General features: G+C 37.3%; 1 protein-coding gene across 1 annotated transcript in view; it reads left to right on the top strand.

Moving 5' to 3' along the window:
* The window catches only part of sorl1 (sortilin-related receptor, L(DLR class) A repeats containing), a 61,718-nt gene that overhangs the window by 22,744 nt on the left and 16,505 nt on the right, over nucleotides 1–22,469 (top strand). The window contains exons 7-19 of the mRNA XM_084126550.1: nucleotides 8,168–8,269; nucleotides 8,381–8,550; nucleotides 10,314–10,506; nucleotides 13,130–13,247; nucleotides 14,297–14,370; nucleotides 14,858–14,946; nucleotides 15,054–15,232; nucleotides 17,042–17,228; nucleotides 17,339–17,467; nucleotides 19,265–19,350; nucleotides 21,363–21,535; nucleotides 22,127–22,258; nucleotides 22,342–22,433. Of these exons, the coding sequence (XP_083982676.1) occupies nucleotides 8,168–8,269; nucleotides 8,381–8,550; nucleotides 10,314–10,506; nucleotides 13,130–13,247; nucleotides 14,297–14,370; nucleotides 14,858–14,946; nucleotides 15,054–15,232; nucleotides 17,042–17,228; nucleotides 17,339–17,467; nucleotides 19,265–19,350; nucleotides 21,363–21,535; nucleotides 22,127–22,258; nucleotides 22,342–22,433 (1,724 nt within the window). The remainder of the gene's footprint in view (nucleotides 1–8,167; nucleotides 8,270–8,380; nucleotides 8,551–10,313; nucleotides 10,507–13,129; nucleotides 13,248–14,296; nucleotides 14,371–14,857; nucleotides 14,947–15,053; nucleotides 15,233–17,041; nucleotides 17,229–17,338; nucleotides 17,468–19,264; nucleotides 19,351–21,362; nucleotides 21,536–22,126; nucleotides 22,259–22,341; nucleotides 22,434–22,469) is intronic.

Here is a 22,469-nt window from a genome sequence, read left to right as displayed (position 1 = left end):
GCGAGACGAAAATACGAAAGGAGCAATATACACTCGCTTTCTGAGTGATTTTTTTTCTTCTGAATTTTCCACAAAGGGCTGTGGGAAGTTTGCTCCCTGTGTTTTGGTGAGCCACATTTCAGTTTAATATTTTAACGGATTTGGATATTTCACTTGCTGAGTGGATGGATTTACAACAGGATAATTAGTGGTTTTCATGGTCAGACCATTCAACTCTTTGCAGTGCTCGTTGGTTGTCCACATAGCGCATTAAACAAAATTATCCTAAGGAGGTTTATGACAAGACAGACAAATAGTAAATAGGCCAGAGCAACAGCTCTTTGGAATTTGTCTGGCTGGGCAAGTTGTAAATATCTCTACTCTTGAGGAGAGAGAAAGTGACAGGCTTGTTGAGAGCCTTGGCTTGTTGATGCCTGTGTGTGTCCTGGCCCTGACCCTGCTGGCCAGACGTACCCCTAGAGCAACCCCCTTTCTCTTTCAGTCTCTCGCTCGCTCACTTACAGAACAAACACTTTCTTTCAATTCTTAGAGGGTCTGCCTATACAGAGACAGCATTTTAAGACATCACAAGCTGCCCCTGCTGGAAAAAAAACAGCTTAAATTAGTCTAAGCCGGTTTGTTGGGTCTAATTGGTTTAAAGGGTTAGTTCACCCAAAAATGAAAATTATGTCATTAATTACTCACCCTCATGTCGTTCCAAAACCGTAAGACTTTAATATCTTTTTGATGAAATCTGAGAGCTTTCTGTCCCCCCATAGACAGCTATGCAACAAACTTTGACGCTTCGAAAAGTTCATGTAAAACTAATCCATATGAATTGAGCGGTTTAGTCCAAATTTTCTGAACCTCATTGGTTCTTGCACAAGCTCAAACGTGCTGCATAACACAAGAGAATGAACCTCATTGGTTCTCTCACATCAAGCGAACGTGCTTGAGCTTCCATTTCCATTTGTGAGTTGATGAATGTTTATTCATACTATGTGAAAAATTTGCACTAAACCGCTCAATTCATATGGATTAGTTTTACAATCTCTTTATGAACTTTTTGAAGCGTCAAAGTTTCAGTTGCGTAGCGGTCAATGGAGGTCAATTGCAAAATCTGAAAGGTCTCAGATTTCATCAAATAAATCTTCATTTGTGTTCCGATGATGAATTAAAGTCTTACGGGTTTGGAAAGACATGAGGGTGAGTAATTAATGACAGAATTTTCATTTTTTGGGTGAACTATCCCTTTAAGATGAAAAAAAATCTCTGGCAGAAGAAGAGGAAGAAATGTTTATATTAGGCCGGTGACACACTGGATGTGTGGCGTAAGCGTCTCAGCTGCGTGGCGTGTCCGTTTTTATTTCGGCTCCCATGTTAACAGGTTAGAGCTTGCACACTGCCGAGCCGCGCGGAAAACGCGTGCATGCTAGAAATAGAACCGACGCCTATTTTTCACGCGACACGCAAGCGTCTTGGAAGCGTTTCCATGCAAAATTGAATAGGAAAAGATGTTTATATGTCATTTTGACACGAATACATATTAATACATGTCATTTTGATGTTTGAAAGTGTCTAGGTTTTGACAAATGCAAATGTAAATGTAATGTAAAAAAAAATATGATCGATTTTCAAATACTGCACCTGTCAATACAGAACGAAATATTCTGTAGCCTATTTTGCCGTCAACACTGCCGACGTTGTCTTTGCTGCTATATATTTGTTTAATATCAAGTATAGGCCTTCCACAACTCTCTCCCCATATGTCAAATATATCACCAATGAGGCTTATCATATGTCACCTAGCAGCAGCAGCGCCGCGTCAGACACGCTTCTGGTGTGCAAAGACATGGAAAACGCCTCGCAAACGCCACGCAGCTGACACGCAACAGAAACGCCACGCTCACGCCACGCAGCCAGTGTGTCACCGGCCTACGGTGAACGTGATTGGCTGCCGCCTGGCTACTGTATTTGCATAGAGCGATCCTGATTGGCTGACGCTTCCGTCTGCGGCGCTTCACTGGCGTTGCTCGCGGCAGAAGTTGAAAAATTCTCAACTTCTGCCTCGAGCAACGCCAGTGAAGCGCCGCCGACGGATCCACAATTCTTTTCGGCAACGCTTGACGTCACCCATTCAAAGTCAATGGGAAGCGTTGACGCTGACTGACTGTGAACACACTGTTAGAGTCCTGCACGGGTGCGGGTACCCGCAAATTTTGCTCAAACGGGTGAAAAATATCCAACCGTATCGGATTCGAGTGCAGGTCGGGTCGGACACGGGGGAAACACGGGGTCTAAACATGGGTTTAAAACAATCACATGCAAACGTAAAAATATATGCATATTTTTAGGAACACATCTACAACAATATGCCTGTATTTCAAGTTGATAAAATAATTTAAAATCCACATCAGTTTATTTGTGCCCACGCCCTCCCAGGATCTATAACGTTACCTAGGCTACTTTCAGTTTTAAAAATTCATCATAACCGCGCGCGATCTGCTTGCAGTCGTCGAGATGGATGCTGAGGAGTTGAAGAAAAGAATAGCTAGTGGAGATTGTAAAGTTGTCGACAGTACGTCATCAAAATTCAAGTCCAGTGTGTGGGAGAAATTTGGAGTTATCTGAAGAAATTATTGTGAAATAACTGTTGCCTTTGGCTTGCTCAGTTGGGGATATTTTGGGGATATTAATTTAATTTTATCAATCAATAAATTTACACTAGAAACAACCTTGTTGTGTTATTTTGGTTTAATGCTGTGAAGCTGCTTTGATGCAATCTGTATTGTGAAAAGCGCTATATAAATACACTTGACTTGACTTGACTTGACTTGAAAGGCTTTGCTGCATTTTCGTGTTGGATAGCTGCAGATGTGGAACTTCATCGCTGAGGAAGCACGCAGATAACTGTGGTAACAAAGCAGTTCTATCGAACAGTATTTTTCAAATTTAACACTGTTAAGTATGTGTGGTGTGCAGGGCGTGTTTGAACCCAAAATTGTCTGATGTAGGCTAGACGAAATTGCGTGGCATATAGTGTTGTAGCCGCGTCTGTTCAATTGGTAAAATGTTATAAGGCTACTCAGTTTTGTGGTCATGTACCGGGCTTTGGACAGCTTCGGCAGTTGTCCTTGTGTTAATTGTCGTGTAATAACTTCTGTATGACCTGGCGACAAACATTTTTGTAAGTGTGTCTAATGTGATTGGCTAAACTGAATTTATTTCGGGTGCGGGTCGGGTGTCGGTTCTATTTTAAGCGGGTCGGGTATGGATTTTAATTAGTGCTGCTGTCGGAAAACGGGTCGGATGCGGTTTTAAGCACTGCAGGTACGGGCGGGTGCGGATTTACAAAATCGGACCCGTGCAGGATAGGTTTATATATATATTCAATTATCATTCAAGTGTTGATAAAGATTGATATAGTTAAAAACTGATTATTTTACCCAATGTTTGTGTGTTGTATGTATATTTTTCGTATTAGATTATCATTTGGTTAGCTTAGCGACATGCTAACACTAAACTCTATTTGAATCAATTGTGAGTTGCTGCTTGTGTAACGTTCTAAATTAGTCATTTGAGATGCCATTTTAGTTAGGATGCTCTTTATGTAGATCAGGGATAGACAACTCCGGTCCTGGAGGGCCACTGTCCTGCAGAGCTTAGCTCCAACCCTAATTAAACACACCTGAACAAGGCAATCAGTGTTTTCAGGATTACTAAATAGATAAAGGCAGGTGAGTTTTTATCAGGGCTGAAGCTAAACTCTGCAGGACAGTGGCCCTCCAGGACCGGAGTTGTCTATCCCTGATGTAGATGGTAGGCAGTGAGGCCGTTCACTAGGTTTTGGACCATATCCAGTCTTGCCAGTCGGACGACATTGATGTCAGTCTTTTTCTTTCTTTTTTCAGTCTTTTACCCTCTTCTCTTTCCGTCACTGTGTCTCTTTCTGACTCACTCTTTTGCTCTCATTGTGTTGAGTCCCTCTATCTGCAGCTTGGCTAATAGGATTACCATAATGAATATCACAAGAGCCTTTGGCAGTGAGAAGCTTCTAAGACTAATTAAAGCCGTGGAAACCAAGGTCCTCTCATCTGAGGGATTTATCCATAATGTCATAGAAATCTTTAATAATAATTAAGTCTTTTCTCTTCTCACATCCTCACCTCCCTGTAGCCCTGCAAGCTGCTTTAGCGATAACCTGGTTTCAGGGTGTAATCTGAACTTTGATAAAGAAAGATGCTCATGGGAGAAGGATGGGAAGTGATTTTAAACACGATCTTGGCGTGTCAGTAGGCATTAAAGTGGTCTCAGTTTAATGCGTTTAATTAAAATACCATTCATAACAAAACTCTTATGAATGTAGATCTTTAACCACACGTTTCCATAAACATCCTGTCAGTATGAATCAGATGTCAGTTTGATAACCGTTTTGATGGGTTCAGTTAGACTGCTTCAAATGAGGACTAATGCTGTAATACAGGAAGGGATAGATTTAGCTATGCTAAACAGCCAAACCCAAAGTTTGTAAGTTGGTATGACTGATTCATTTAAAAGAACCAACTCTAAATAGTAATTTATTCTTTGTACTGCCTATGTTTTTGCATGCTGCCAGCAAATACAACGTAATAGCAAGTTTTATTGTTTAGATTATCTTTTAATTGCAGACTGCAAACTCACAACTTGGACAAAATATTGTTTACTTTTTGCTGTGACACTATAGAATGCAGAACTTCCCACACTGTGTTCTTCAACATTGCTGCATCTACACATTCTCACTCATGCTTGAAAGTCTGATCTCTCTTCCAGACTAAGCGATGAGAGGGACTGCCAGCACAGTACGGCTGTTGTTCCAGAGATAAATGCTTTCTCCACAAAGAAGGCAAAGTGACTCCAAAGCCAAATATTCATTGGGCCGGATGTGCCAGAAACTATTCCATTCATGCTGCCATGTAAGAATAGAAGGCTTTTATAGGCGAATTTTTGCTGTCAAGTTTGTAGTCAGGGACACTTGGATGGCATGGCAGCAGAATGAGAGATGACAGTTTTCTCAGAGGAGCTGTTTGTGGATAACTGCCTGTAAATGCCTAATGATTCTGTAAGAGCTAAAATTGGAGGTTGGATCTAAGTGTCAGATGCAAATGGAAATTTGAGGGGAAATTTCTGATCTCTGACCACCTGACAGGATTGGTTAACAGCTCAATCACACAAAAACACTGTGCATCCACCTGTGTAGCAACTCTGCACCTTCCTGGAAGGTGGCAGTTATGATGCTATCGAAATACAATTTATTTGCATTATTTGCATATCATTTGCTTAAATTGTGGCAGTATGATGTGGTGTTTTTTTTTATTTATTAATTTTTTATATTATATTATATTTAGGGCTGTCAAAAGATTAATTGCGATTAATCGCATCCAAAATAAAAGTTTGTGTTTAAATAATATATGTGAGTGTACTGTGTATAATTAAATTTGTATCTAGAAATACACACACATGCATGTATATATTTAAGAAAAATGTGTTATTTATATATAAAAAAAAAAAATATTTATATATAATATAAATTATATATAAATATATACAGTATATGTATGCAAATATTTCTTAAATATATACATGCATGTGTGTGTATTTATATATACAAAATAATTACACAGTACACACACATATATTATTTAAACACAAACTTTTATTTTGGATGTGATTAATCGCGATTAATCTTTTGACAGCCCTAATTATATTATATTATATTATATTATATTATATTATATTATATTATATTATATTATATTATATTATATTATATTATATTATATTATATAGAGGTGAGTCAAACTAGACAAAATTATAATTACTGTTAAAATTTCCATGTCTTATTTACAATGTTTTCCTAAAAATACCGTAATATTTTATATAAGTATAATAATAAGATTCAGATAGTTTTAAATGTGTGATTTCCAGACTTCCAAAGTTGAAAACCAATGGAAATGGAAGTTAAAATTTTAATAGCAAATATAATTGTATATTTTTACTGAAATATTTTTAAAACCTGAAATATTTAATTGGCTAGAATTTTTTTAATAAATAAAAATATTTGTATAATAAATTGTATAGCATGTATATAATAAATTATGTATTTTCATATATAGCCCAAGTATACTACATATTTTTATTATTTCATGTTTGTTTAAATCTTTTTATATAAAATAATCAGTAATTTATAAGCTAATCAATCATTTTTTTAAACCAGTATGTATGTAATGTATTGGTTACACTATAACATGGGATTATTATGGTATTATGGTACTGTGTCCAAGTATTGGCATCTGGATCTGGTTGTTGCAGCTTTGTGATTTGATTGTTGTTATCACACACTTTGCTCTCTTAAGCTCTCCCGGCAACACGTCTGTTTTCGAGAGATCTCCCTCGCCTTTGCTCTCTAATGCCAGATTGTGTTTTGGCTCCTTCCACAACACTGCAGTCTGTTCCTGGAGACAGCCGTTAACAGCGAGATAAATCAATACCATGAATGGTGTGACTAAAAACGAGGCAGTGCGGAGAGCTGAGAAGGAAAACACAGAGCTTTTGTGCATTTAAACAAGGAAGTGGTTAAACTTGTTATTCAGGATGATGGTGCTTATAAATACACTTTTATCTGACATCCTGTTGTTCTTACACTGACCCAGTAAATCCCTTGCCCTGTGTTTACCCCGTTACTGCTTCCATCTTGCGATCAATTTTGGCCCTGCTGCAATATAATCAATATAATTTGCTTTTATTCCGATTACTGCCTTATCACCTCTAATGGCGTCTTTGTTTACTTCTTTACTTCTTGTCTACACAGCAAGAAAACAATTGCTTTGAAATCTGGTCATTTTAAAGAAGCAGTTTTTGAAATTGCGTTTCAGTCTGAATGGCCTGATCAGATTTTAAGTAGTTTTTTGTCATTTGAATTCACTCATTCACTATGTAGTGGATATTGAATGAGGGGTTTTGACTAAGTGGTTTCAGACATATCTTTTGTCTCAAAGGTTTTGTCTGATTGTATGTAATCTGTTTATTATAGAGAGTAATTTACAGCTTATTTTTCTGTGTTTGTGGGGCTGATGTAAGTAACTCTTACTCGCCCATGGCTTGATTACAGTGACAGTACAAGGGAAAGACTGATTGAGCAGTCTGAACTTCAAAATTGATTGAAGCTTTGATTTCCTGAGGGGAGAAAGAGAAAGAAAAGACTTCAAGATGGGAAGAACGAGTGATAGTACTCGTCCCTTCATGACGCATTGCTCATTTAAGACAATGCTAGACAGAGACATAACTAGGTTGCTGGGACACTGACTAGACTAGTGCTGCTAGCACCAGCTTTCTATCTCTTTTATCTTTGGAAAACCAGCAGTTTTAGAAGTACAAATGAGTGACTGACAAATCCCCAGTAGTCCTTATTAAGTGATATCAGGTACAGGACCCTAGTGAATACAGTGCTGATGGGGCATATCCCTCCATGCTAATATTGTCTGCCATTCAGACCTTGTTTATAGTGAATATATGCCATGGCCCATGGTTTATGGTAGCTGATGGTGTTAGATTACCTTATAAAATATTTATGACTCTCTGCTGTTTAATTTGAATAAATTTTATTGCAACTTGTCCCCGTTTTGTGTAGCATTGGAAAACAAACCACTTTGTTGCTGCATTTGAACTAGATATATAATGATAATCTGTTTAACCCAAAACAAATTTTTAACATGCAGATATTCACACTTTTCCACTCGACCGATTAACGATATTCACTTGAATAGTCGATTTTTTCATTTATTGTTTGGATGTGTACTCAGTTTTTTTTTATTTAATTTAATCATTCTAATGATTAAATCTTAATTAAAAAAACTTAAATAATTGTATTTATTATTAAGTTTTATATATTCAATATTCAAATTATACATTTTAAATATTACATTTAAAAATTTATTTAAAAAAAAATTAACATTCAGTTACCAAAACATCTCTGCATAAATATAATGCTATAAACAGCAATTATTACATTTAGAATAAATATAGAGAATATTAAAAAATAATAATAAATTATTCAGTAAAATGTATGTTAATGTTATTAAATTAATAATAAAATATTTAAAATGCTTATTTTGTAGTTTATTGATCATATAGTTATTGTGTCATTCCACAGACGTTGTTTGGGAGCCATGAGTCTCAGTCTGTCCAGCTGTGGGTTTCTTACAACCGGCAGCCAATGAGAGCAGCTCAGTTTAACACCCGCCACCCTATCACGGTGAGTGCCGTCAGCTTCGTTTAGTCTCGGGTAGATTTGTGGCCATGACTTTTAAAGCTTCATGTTTGTTTACCTGTCTTATGTGATTCCCTGCTCTCCACTCTCTGCCAGGAGTACTACATAGCAGATGCTTCTGAGGACCAGGTGTTCGTGTGTGTGAACCACAATAATAGTGTTACACACCTGTACATCTCCGACACACAGGGCCTGTCCTTCTCTCTGTCCCTAGAGAATGTGTTGTACTTCAGCCCTGATGGCTCTGGGAGCAACACGCTTATCAGGTACAGTTGAACATCACAGTGTGTGTGCATTTGTTTGAGCTGCTAAACACTGCTTGCCCACAGACACGGTGACCATTAATGTGATTTACCCAAGAAGGACATTTGTTTGTTGGTCCTGGAACAACATTTCTGTTAAACAATCATATCCCTAACCCTACTCCTAAATGCTAAATGCTTTGTATTGCCTTAGAGGTCAATGGTTTTGACCTCATTTTTAAAAATGTGTTTGAAGTCTCTTATGCTCAACAAGGCTGCATTTATTTGATCATAATTACTGTAAAAAAGGTATTGTGAAAAATTATCAGAATTTAAAATAACTGTTTTCCATGTTAATATATTTTAAAATGTAGTTTATTCCTTTGATGGCAAAGCCGAATTTTCAGCATCATTACTTTAATCTTCACTGTCACATGATCCTTCCGAAATAATTAAAACATGCTGATTTGCTGCAGGGGTAAAAAAAAAATTCTGCTGCTTAATATTTTTGATGAGAGGTAAGATCAAAAGAATAGCATTTATTTGAAATGTGTGTAATATTAAAAAAAATTACTGTCACTTTTAATCAATTTAATGTATCCTTGCTAATTAAAAGTAATAATTCCTTCATACTGACCCACAGTTAAAACTTTTAACAAAATTAGCTAATATTGAAAACTTTCAGCTAAATTAAAGTTTTTTCTACTTTTAGTGTCACTGCAAAAAAAAGAAAAGAAAAAAGACCAACTGACTTCTCTCTAACCGTACAATCTGACTATGGACTGTAGTGGCTAAATGCGTTCGAACAGCCACAAAAGAACGCCTAACTCTCCGCCTACTGACATAATGTGTAAATATTATGGGAAGCACGCTAGCCAGACAGGATTTAAACTTTGTTGGCTGGAGACCCAAGTTTGGTTTGAAGATGAAAAATGTACCAAGCACAATGTTCTCTCACCATTCCCGATTTCTAACACATATTCATCGCGTTCGATGTAGTCTTGCGGCTTTCAGAGCTGAAACGAAAGCTGCTGCTCTCCATGTGTTTTTCTGTCTTCTCCTGGCACGTTCATATGTAAATTGCGCAAGCTTAATTGGTCCATTAGATCGAAAGATCTGAAAAAACCCACATACTTTTACCCGCCCATAGACCGTCCCTAGAAGTAATCAGGACAGAAGTGATCGATAGTGGACAAAAGAGACGGATTAAAACACCAGGTGTAAACGGGCATGTGTCTACCTCGTCTACTTGTGATCCGATCGACCAAAATGCATCTTAATACCAGGTGTAAACAGGGCCTGTGAGCCAGGAACACATTCCACTTCATTAATTCACATTAAGTCTTACGCAGCTCTTGGTCTCGTCACCTTTACTTGAACTCTTCTCGGTTTAGTGACGGCCCCTCATCGGTGCTGTAAATCTGTTTTTGGCTCCGCCACGTCTTAACCCATAAGCAGGTTAGTGAGGTCTCGTCTCTATAATGCAAGAACTATGTCTTCGCCCACCGGTCCCTCCACTCACACTGTCAGTAGAAAAGCAATCCATCATTCCTACACGGCTTCCCAAGGACATGCTATTGTTTAACTCTGCAGCAGAGCGGGATCTCACCCACAGCCAAACCACTGAGCTCAGCACGGCCGCCTGAGAGCAGAGACGCAATTACTGCAGTGCGGAATGCAGATGAGATGCGCTTGGCTCGCGTGCCATTGGCATTTTCAAAGAGCGCCTCTCTTGGCAGATATGAATGGCATGGCACATTAAATTTTTGTTTTTGTGTATTTGAAAGGTACTTTGCCAACGAGCCGTTTGCAGATCTCCACCGGGTCGAGGGGCTTAGGGGTGTGTTTGTGGCCACTCTGATCAATGGATCAGTCACAGAGGACAACATGCGATCGGTCATCACGTTTGATAAAGGAGGAACCTGGGAACTTCTGCAGCCACCTGAGGCCGACAGCCTGGGAGGAACCATAGACTGCCAGGTATTAGGGATGTTGGTCATTTTGGCCACTTTGGTACTAGATAAATCAGCCAAGTACTCAAGAGCAAGGAGGATTTCACTGTTTTGCGGCTTTCTCATTTATTAATAATGGTCCAACATATAAAAGTATGATCCTTGTGACCCCTGTGATTTGATCCATTTAATTCAGCTCCCGTTCGGCTGCACATCAGAGCACATCCTATGTGGACGCTCTTTCTATACAGATTTGCTTCTGAAACTCACTTTTTGCTCTTCAGCACAAGTTGTGATTTCCCTCTGACCATTCAGACCATTCACTACCCAAAATGCCACAGTTACAAATATTCATGATTGATCATTGCTGGCATATGTGATTACTAGGAATGCAGAGATATTAAATATTGGGTTGATATAGTCATTTAAATTTTTGGTTATTTTGTATATATATGAATTTGACATGTGTATGTGTATATATATATATGTATATATATATACATACATACATACATACATACACTATATATATATATATATATATATATATATATATATATATAGACAATATATATATGTATATGTATTAGGGGTGGGCGGTACACCGGTGTCATAGTCATCACCGGTGTGACATTGCGCCACGACATGGATTTTCTAATACCGTCAATACCGTAATAAATCAATTATGTTCCTTGAACGGCTGCATTTACATTAGGGCTGTAGTCAACCAAAGAAATGCTTAGTCGACCAAAGTCCTGTCCTGCACAACGATTAGTCGACTAAAAAAAATAAAAATAAAAAATAAAAATAAAAAAAAGACGCGATGTTTTGCATTTTGATTGAACATTTATTAAACAATTGTCAGAGCATTTATAAAACAACAACGAAAAAACGTTTTTGTTTTTGTTTTATTGACACCTGGGATCCCCCGCGAAACGGTTCTCATTCGCGCTTGAATAAGGCCGGCGACACACTGGCTGCTGGCGTGAGAGTCTCAGCTGCGTTGGGTGTCTGTTTTTATTTCGGCTCCCATGTTAAAAGGTTGGAGTTTGCACACTGCCTGCGTGAGACACGCGTCTCAGGCGCGGCTCGAGCCACGCGGAAAACGCGTGCATGCTAGAAATAGAACCGACGCCTGAGTGTTCCTGCAACAAGAGTGTTCTCTGGCTAGAGCGCAGAACAGCGGAGTTTGTATGAACCGAAGTGCATGCCTGAGCTTGTATTGCTGCTGTTGCTTTGACATTGTGGAAAATAGAATAAACAAAATGTATTAGACTTTTTACCCGTTATTATCAATCTAAATTAATCTCGTTTTTAATTTAGGCAAACTTAATTTCGTTTTTTCTTTATTTAAATTTCGTTTTTCTTTATTTAAATTTTGTTTTTTCTTTATTTAAATTTCGTTTTTCTTTATTTAAATTCCGTTTTTCTTTATTTAAATTTCATTTTTTCTGTATTTAAATTTCGTTTTTTTCTTTATTTAAATTTCGTTTTTCTTTATTTAAATTTCGTTTTTTCTTTATTTAAATTTAGTTTTTCTTTAGGCCTATTTAAATTTCGTTTTTCTTTATTTAAATTTCGTTTTTCTTTATTTAAATTTCATTTTTTCTGTATTTAAATTTCGTTTTTTTCTTTATTTAAATTTCGTTTTTCTTTATTTAAATTTCGTTTTTCTTTATTTAAATCTACCCTTTACTGTGTCAGTAATTTGTTAGTCAGAAAAATATTAGACTACCTTAAAAGTATTGCTTAATTAACAGACTGTGTGCGTTTTATATCACTAGTGCAGTGTCCGTTCTCGGAGAATATAGCCGCCCTGCTCGCGTGAGGTGCGCCGCTTCCCGCTCGCGCTGTTCTGTAGTTTACTATTAATTCTGAACGTGTCGCGTCTCGCGTGTCTGTCTATATTGCACCAAATGCGACACTGCACTCCCTTGTGAAGTCGATTGGATGAACGGTTCTCGAAATAATCAAAATGCAAACGGACAGACAGACACATAGAGATTACTACCTATATTCCTTACTGAGCACGAAGCAGCAGTGCAGCCAGCCACAGGTGCGGTTCCCGAGTGTTCTACGTGGTGCGCTAAACTGTGGCGCTGTTACAAAATAGCCTAAATTAAAGCATTTAAAGTTGTGGATAAAACATAGGCTAATTATATTTAGAATACAGTAATATATAACTGCTTATAAAGGAATAAATATCAAGGAGTAAATCAATGAAAATTTCTTTATTGGTGAAAAAAAAAAGTTATACCGTGATATTATACCGTCACCGTTCAAAAGATGAAAAATACCGTGATATTAATTTTAGGTCATATCGCCCACCCCTAATATGTATATGTATGTGTATATATGTATGTTCTTTTGGCAAAAAAAAAAAATGTAATAAAAATTATTTTAAATAAAACCCTTTAAATTATCATCCCCACCATGTCCTCTTTTTGCATGCTTCTTGTATACGTGACGCCAAGCATGTTTATGACACTGTGGTTTTGTGTTTGCAGAAAGTGAGTTAGAGTAGCAAGTTTTTCAATTGCAGCAGGAAGTAGAATTTTTTTGTAATGCTTGCAGTGAGCTGTTTGTGCTCTTTATCTTTAGCATTAACCATGCTCACTATTTCTCTCTCTCCCCCCCTCTCCATCTCTTAGTTGGACAATGGCTGTTCCCTGCACTTGGCCCAGCGGTGGAGTCAGCTGCTAAATATTCAGCTGCGCAGGATCCCTATTCTGTCTAAAGAGTCTGCACCTGGCCTCATCATGGCAACAGGTGGGCCACATGACCACCTCTGTGCTTTGTGGTTAAAGCCTCTCTCGTATGTGCAAGAAAGAGGAAATACTAGCACCACAGTGTCCCTGTTGTTGCTGCTCTGCTCTGCTCTTATTAACCGAGTGCATATAGGTCCCTTCAGAGAATGCAGTACACACTGTAATGATAGGCAGCAAGTGCATGAACCCGACTTCTTGAGTTCATGCCTGGCAAAAAACATTGATTTTTGCCCTCTTTGCACAGTTTGGAAGGCACTTCCTCCCTCTTGTATCCCTCTCTCTCCTTCTGCCAGCCACTGCCAGACCTTTAATTAAATGATTATTAGATAATGTGCATGCATGAAGATGAGAGGCACAGGAGGCTTGTGAAAATGTCTGCCCGTTTCGGCTGCTATCGCTCCAGCGCAGATGTGATAATTATTTGTACTTCACCCACTGGCTAATTATCACATACAAACACACCCTCGCACTCCTCGTCTTAGCCAGCCGAAAGCGGTCTCGCCACCTCAACATTGTTCTCATTGCACAAAAAAAAAGTTAAGTGCTGCATATCTCCTAAGTAGATGAATGTAAATGAAGTATATTACACCCCAAATTAATTAATGACAATGTCTTTGAGAAAAGGACAACTAGGGTTCTGATTGCAGTGCTGCGAAAAGAGAGAAGGTGACAGACAGTATCCGTGTCTGGGCGTCTTGTCACAGTGGCAAGACTGAAGCATCTGACATCTTGTTTTTTGCTGGGTTTGTTTCTCTTTGTTTGTGCTAATGTCCTGCTATTTTGATCTGAATCTTGAGTAGGCTGTCTTTCACTGTTTACAGGGACGCATTAGCATCTACACCATTATGGTGTGGTCAAATGCGCTTGTGACCATTTCTCATTCGGTTTACATCACAGAACATAAATACCTCATTTACATTTGTATTTAACGCTGTCCTTTTGTCAGCTGGTCACCTGATATCATTTGTAATTGGGGCCTGTGAGATATGACACCAGATGCTGTGTAAATATTGACTGTCTTTTTTCCTCTCTACTTTTTTTTCTGTACAGGATCTGTGGGAAAGAATCTGGCCAATAAACCCAATGTGTATGTATCCAGCAGTGCAGGGGTCAGATGGAGAGAGGTGAGAACTAGTTTTATCACACACTAGGGCCTTTCTCCGTCATAGTCAGCAACTTTCAAAATCTGTCCGAGTATTATCCAATTGATTAATTAATTCAATTAATAAATGATTTGTTTTAGATATTTTACTTTCATTTCTCTGATTTGATAGTATTTTTGCATTTATTTAATATTTTATTTATGTATATTTTACTTTCATTTCTCCTCTTTGAGTTTTTTCCTCTGTTTTGATGTTATTTTTAATTACTTTTAATTTTACAACACTTTGGTTTAACTTTTGTTGCTTTTAAATGTTAAGTCAGTATTTGAACCCATTTCCCCTTTCTCTAGACTATCCTATCTTACATTAAGGACTTTTTCTGCCATGTATTATCTTACCTAGGGCACCATTTGAGCCAGAATGCCATTGGTTCCCCCTTAAAAAAAAAATGTTTAACGCTGCTGCCCAGCGTGTGTTGTTCCATGTAACAGATATGTGTGTTCTTTAGGCCCTGACTGGTCCTCATTTCTACACCTGGGGAGATCACGGAGGGATCCTGATGGCTATCGCGCAGGGCGGCTCCACCAGAACACTCAAGTCAGTTAGCATTTAAGGATCTAATGTCGCTGTTCTTTTAGTAAAATTGAGTATTATCCGGCTTTAGGATGTTACTGATAGCTGTGTCTTGTCTTTTGCTGGCTCAGATTCAGTACTAATGAGGGGGAAACCTGGAAGGAGTTCCAGTTCTCCGAGCAGGATGTATATGTGTACCAACTGCTGACTGAACCGGGTGAGAAGAGCACCATCTTCACTGTCTTCGGCTCTTATGCAGACCAGAAACACAGCTGGCTCATTGTGCAGGTCAACGCTAGTGATGTGCTTGGTAAGAGAACAATGCACTTATAACTGGTACACCATCCAAAGCAACCTAGCAACCACTTTGTAAATACTCACAACATCTAGCAAAATCCCTATCAGCCAACCTGAATACTCTATATAAACAGAAAAATTCTTAAAGAATTAAGCCATCATTTATTCACCCTGGTGGTGTTCTAATGCCGAATGCCGTTCTTTCTTTAATGGACCACGAAAGAAGGGTTTTTAAAAAATGTCCCTTGTGCTTGTGCTCGTCCATATAATGGCAGTGAATAGTGACCAGCATCAAGCTTTTAAAAAAAGATGCAAAAGTATCACAGAAAGATCCATTAAAAAAAAAACTCCTTTTGTGGTCCATAAAAGAAAGTAGGGCAATACAACATTATACCAACAACAGGGTGAGTAAATTATGACTTAATTTTTAAAGGGTTAGTTCAACCCAAAATTAAAATTCTGTCATAATTTACTCACCCTCAATTTGTTCCAAGTTGTGAAAGAAATTCATACAGGTTTGGAACAACTTGAGGGTGAGTAAATGAAGTAAATGATTTTTGGGTGAACTATCCCTTTAAGGAGCCGCTCTGAACACCATTGCATCAGTATAGCAACCACAAAACAATTGTTTAGCAAAAACAGTGGCCAACTCCCCTGCAACCACCCAGAATGCCCTAGCAACTGCCTAACAGCCAATCAACCACACTTGCAATGTTATATATACAGTAGTATCCAACACTTAACACTAAATAGATCCTCAACTGTATCTAGAGTAAATAACCTTCAAATTTAAAGGGGAACTAAAACGAAATAGGAAGTAAAGGTGATGTGTTATCATTGTTATTTGTGATAGGACACTTAAAACTGCGTAAGTAGTTACAAGGGGGGAAAACAGTGATGTTAGTTTGTTGTTTTGTTACTAGGGCGCAGCCATCTTTGAGCTTCAACGGTCCGTGAATGGTTATCGTGATGTTCACCTTCACCGTAGATCACCTTGCTATATTAATCCGACAACGAGGATGTTATCCAATATAAGCAATATCCATCGACGACACCCGCAAGATACTTGTTAGTGTGATTTCAGCCGCTTTCAAACTGTATGAGAGACGCGGCGGCATGCCTTGCCAGTTTAAATTTGACGAGCGCACACGCCTAAAGGCAATGCACAGACAGCCAGCTGTCACAGGGCGTGCACTAAACTAAATTCTCTTTATCGTCATATTGCATTTAAAGTGTACACAAGGTTCACTTAAACAGTTAGTTTTGTCTTAAGTTAATGTAAACATCTGTAAGAAATCGTGTATTCTAGATCCCTGCATTACTGTAGTTCTTAAAGTGACAGCAGTCTATATAAGAATCAGTACACGTTTCATTCATACAGTGAAGAATATGCAGTTTTATTATTTCATTTGATGATTCAATTTCTTACTTAAATGCTATTTTTAGTGTTAACTTGTAAAGTTCTCTGTCCACACTGTCAAAATCAGTCAGTTCAGTCAGAGTTGCAGTAGAGTAGCCTGACATAACGTTAGTAGCCTACAGTGGTACCATGCCAGTGACGTCATTGAACACGGCTGCGCTCTGATAACAACAAATGTAAATTTCAGTACTGGGAAAAACTTCATATATGTTTTTGTTTTCAATATTATCTTTTAATTCATTTGTTTACAATTTTAATAACCAACATGTTATCGAATTATATTTTGTTCGTTTCAGTTAAGTCTTTTTATATTTTCAGTCAATGGTTTGTCAAGCCAACATTCAAAGTTTGTTTTGGCAAACTCCTTTTTGTGGTTCTACATGTGATGTTATGTGTGCTTAGGTGTGCCGTGCTCCGAGGGTGACTATAAACGGTGGTCTCCCTCTGACGAGAGAGGAAATGGCTGTCTGCTCGGCAGAGAGATGGTGTACAAGCGCCGCTCTCCTCACGCCACCTGCTTCAACGGCGAGGACTTCGACAGGCCCGTCACTCTGTCCAACTGCTCCTGCACTCGTCAGGACTACGAGTGGTATGAGCTGAGACCCCCTCGGTCTACGTTCATCTCATGTTGCCATTGTCTTCACCTGAATACGCAATCAATTTTCTCTGTTTTATTGGCTCATCTCTCTCTGTTCCCAGTGACTACGGGTTTAAGCTGAGCGAGGATCTGGCTCTCGAGGTGTGCATACCTGATCCTGAGTTTTCTGGAAACGTGTATGCCCCACCAGTTCCCTGTCCGGTGGGCACAACTTACCGCCGCAGCAAAGGGTGAGAATGTGGTTATCCATCCTTGCTAACAACCATTATGATTATGTACTCTACCGTTCAAAAGTTGGGTGATTTAAAAAAAAAAAAAAATTATTTATTAATAATTTTATTCTGCAAGGATGCATTAAATTAACCAAAAGTTAGTTTAGACATTTATAATGTTTCAAAAGATCTCTATTTCAAATAAATGCTGTTCTTTTGAACTTCTTATTCCTCAAAGAATTCTTATAAATATATTACAGTTTTCACAAAAATATTAAGCAGCACAACCGTTTTCAACATTGATAATAATAAGAAATATCAGCATATTAGAATGACTTCTGAAGGATCATGTGACACTGAAGACTGGAGTAATGATGCTGAAAATTCAGCTTTGCCATTACAAGAATAAATTACATTTTAAAATACATTAAAACAGAAAACAGTTATTTTCAATTGTAATTTGTAAATTGTAGCCTTGGTAAACATAAGGGACTTCTTTCTAAAACATTAAAATATCTTACCGACCCCAAACTTTTGAACGTTAGTGTATTACCAATTAAAAAATATTCACCTCTTTTCATGTTGTATTATCTTACAATACTGAACCAGAGCGAATTTAATTAGTTTTTTCCACCTTGTCACTAATATACTTTGTCACAGATAAACATTGTCTCGTCAAAATAAGACTTCTACCAGGTTGTTTTTTTTTCCTGAAAATTGTATTCTATGTATTTTATGTAACTTCTGAAATGAGTTGGCTGATTATCAACAGTATTTTTGTTATATTAAATTAGGTGGATACTTACAAAATATATATATTATATATTTTCGAGCTTACTATTATTATTATTATTATTAGATTGTAGAGGTCACTTTAAAGAGCATTTTTCTCTCTATAAAGCCAAATCACATCTGTTGTGATTCAGTGCTGTAAAACAGCGAAACAAAAGAGAGTCCAAAGGGGTGAATCCTCATTATAGGCTCTGTGTCCTTCTGGATACGGATTGTTAGCCGCCGCGCCACCATCAGCAGCAGCCCGGGAGCATTATTAGATCTGCCACTGCTGTGTCACCATGCATCTCTCCTCTCATTATCTGCAGTCGAGAGGAGAGGATTTATTTAGAACATGGACATGAACCGAATTTAGCTGGATGAGTTTAGATCTCTTGCTCAGTCAGTTGAGATGTGAGCTGGAGGAGGTTAATTACTATTAAAAATGATTCCTGGGAAATTGGGGAAGTAATGTTAATTACGATTATTTAGGGACGCTCAGATATATTAGGACTGTATCTGTTTTCAACCATTTTTGTTATTTAACATTTAGGACAATTTATGCTATTTATCTTTTGTATTTCACTGTGGAACTTAATCTAGATCTATTTAAAGGGATATTGAAAAATTACTACTGAGATTTAACACATTTGAGACCACTCTAAAAAAATCGCTTGCCCTTTAAGGGCATGTTTATGAAAACATAGATCTGTGCTGATAAAGATATTTAATGATTCTTATGCACACAAAAATCCATCAATACTGCTATTTATGTGGTTATTTATTTAATTTCCTACAGTTCAAATCATGGAAAAACAAGAATTAGCATATTTCAAATAAGCTTGGAACATTGGTACTTCTCAAAATGTTACCTAAACATCTGGACAGAAAGAGGTGAATTTATATGGAAGCAACGAAATTCATTGATGTGTAATTACAGCATCACCTAGTGTCAACTTTTTGAACTAAATTCTTCAAGAAGAGAAATTTGAAATTTCGAAGATGATTTCCACTGATGTCAAGTTGTGTGATCTGACGCTTTAGGTACAGGAAGGTGTCTGGAGACAGCTGCAGCGGGGGAGATGTCGAAGCTCGGCTGGATGGAGAAATGCTGCCTTGTCCTGTGGGAGGTACAGTAAGAACCTCCTCCTCAGCTTACACAATCATCTTATCTGAGCTCTTTTTATGGAACACCACACAGTCCTATGGGATGCAACAGGAAGTTCTAGAGTCACAGTTCATAACATGGCCTCAAACTTATAAAAAAAGAACTTCACAGAAAAACCTCAAGTCAGAGAAATGAAATTGTAAATGAATAAATAAATGAATAGTTTATGGTCTGTAAGATTTCTTTTAAAAGTTTGTATTAGGCAAGGATGCATTCAATTGATCAAAAGCGACAGTAAAGACATTTATAATGTTACAGAAGATTTCTGTTTCAAATAAATGCTGTTGTTTTGAACTTTCTATTCATCAAAGAACTCAGAATTATTATTTTTATCACCGTTTCCACAAATACATGGTAAGACAAGACTTAACTATAAGTTATAGAAGTAGTTTTCATTGTTAGTTCTTGTTAACTTATATCAACCACAGCAATAACCAAAACATCAAAACTGACCAAATTTTAAATGAGATTTATATATTTTTCTTGATTTTTCCATTTTGAAGTTAAAACATCTTGTTTTTCACTGGTGGACTTTTTCGAAATGCTGTGTTATGTAGTCGTTTGTTTTCACTTATGACATAGTAACCAGATGCAAGATATAGAATAATGTTAGACCTTCACTTTTTCTCTTGATCTAATTTTTCATAATAATTCTGTTTAGTTGTTTGGTAGCAAAAAACACATAAAAAATACATTGGAAATGTATTTCACTGTAAGCACACAATGTGACATTTCATATACAAATCACAGTAATGTCTGCAACTGTACCTGAATGTGTGTCCATAATAAATGCATAAATGTGTAATGACGCAGTGAGATGTCATGATGGACAGATGCATTGAAAGCTACTCTGTTGTTGTACAAGATGATGCCTAGTCATTACTCTGGCACCTCATAGATTTAAAGCGATAGTTCACCCAGAAATGGACATTTTAGATATTTTTAAAATGGAAGATATTTTAAAGAACGTTGGTAACCAAACATTTGACGGCATTGACTTCCATAGTAGGAAAAAAAAATACGGTAACACTTTACAATAAGGTTCCTTTATTAAACATTAGTTAATGTATTAACTAACATGAACTAACAATGAGCAATACATTTATTACTGTTTTTGTTAATCTTTGTTAATGTTAGTTAATAAAAATAAAGCTGTTCATTGTTTGTTCATGTTAGTTCACAGTGCATTAACTAATGTTAACAAAATTTTAATAAAGTATTAGTAAATGTTGAAATTAACATTAACAAAGATGAACAAATACTGTATAAGTGCAGTTCATTATTAGTTAATGTTAACTAATGTAGTTAACTAATGAACCTTATTGTAAAGTGTTACCAAAAATACTATGGAGGACAATGGGTGCCGTTAACTGTCTGGTTTCCAACGTTCTTTAAAATACCTTCTTTTGTGTTCAGCAGAAGAAAGAAACTCATACAGGTTTGGAACAACATGAGGGTTAGTAAATGAAAACAACATTTTTGGGTGAACTATCCCGTTAACACATTGCATACAGTAATGTGGACTGTCAGTCCTAAAGATGGGATTTAAAAATCGAATTAGGATTGTTTGTAGTGTAATCAAAAACCCATCTTCCCACCGAGCTGTTCAAGAGCCGTCACTGTCTAGACTGCCTCTTTTCTCTGGCATTGTGGTGCTCAGCCACTTGACCACGCTTCAGTGGCTGTGTTGATTGGCTTGCCTCTCAGACTAGAGGATGCTGGGAATAAATAAGGGGCCCTTTCAGAAAGCTCAAATCTGAAGCAGTGGAAGAAAAAGAAAGTGATGTGACTTATGTGCCATCAGATTTCTTTTAAGATTATCAATGAAATAGAAAATGGAAAGTCTTCCCAGAGTGGAGGCTGTTAGCAAGGAACAACTCTCAAGGAACAACATTTTAGCGCCAGTGGTTTTGAGATGAAATGCTCAACGAAATCTCTTAACTAAACACTCTTGCCTCCTTCTTCTTCTTTTAGAGAGTAATGAGTTTATCCTGTATGCGCTGAGGAACTCCATCCACCGCTTTGATCTGGCCACAGGCACAGACCAGCCGCTCCCCCTCTCGGGTCTCCATGAGGCGGTGGCGCTGGACTTTGATTATGAGAAGAACTGCCTATACTGGGCTGATATTTCGCTGGACACCATTCAGGTGAATAAACATCTTTTTAGGGATGCACAATATATCGGTGCCATATATTGGTTATTATTGACTGATATTTTGTTATTTGAGAATACTGAGAATTTGTTATTTATTGTGTTGGCTGATATTGTATATTTAATTGGTGTTCAGTTGTTTACATCTATTTCTCCTATTTGTTATATTTAGATGACCTTTGCTTAAAGTTAATCTTTAATAACACTTATAATTTATTGACACTTTAATGTCTTTAAACTGTAAAATAGCAGATCTCAAAATGATTATACATTTTTGATGCTGTGCATTATAACTTTGTGATGCCTAAAGCATAAATATTTAAAGCATTTAAAATGAGTTTATTTAGTGTCTTATTTTTAATGTATTAAGACAAAATAGTTTAAAATTGTAATGTTGTATTATAAAATACAAAATAATACAAAATATTAACATTTCAGTCGTTGTCCATAACAAATAATTATCAGCTTTTTAAAATATTTTTCCCAATTTTATACAATTTTTAATTGTTTTTTTTTTTACTTATATATATATATATAAGAGAAATTTTAAAAGCAATTTATAAGCATTTTGTATGTTTTTGGGCAGAGATTGTGTTTGAATGGAAGCTCTGGACAAGAAGTGATTGTCAAAAAGGACCTACAAAACGTGGAGGCGCTGTCATTTGACCCCATCAGCCGGTTGCTGTATTGGGTGGATGCCGGTGCTCAAAAAATCGAGGTAATCAAATGTTAAAACAACTACAGCAACATCAGTTACAGACATTCGTTCATGTAGTCATCCTCACACTGTCTCTCGTCCAGGTGTCCAACTCTGATGGAGACCTGAGACGCACTCTGGTCAACTCTTCAGTGGTGGAACAGCCTCGAGCCCTGACTCTCATGCCAGGAGAGAGGTACGGTGTTCCCATAATCCCCTTTGTTTTCCTTAG

This window comes from Abramis brama (assembly GCF_963993115.1).
Source record: "Abramis brama genome assembly, chromosome: 10".
Taxonomy (NCBI): Eukaryota; Metazoa; Chordata; class Actinopteri; order Cypriniformes; family Leuciscidae; genus Abramis; species Abramis brama.
This window is presented reverse-complemented; position numbering and strand designations above follow the sequence as displayed.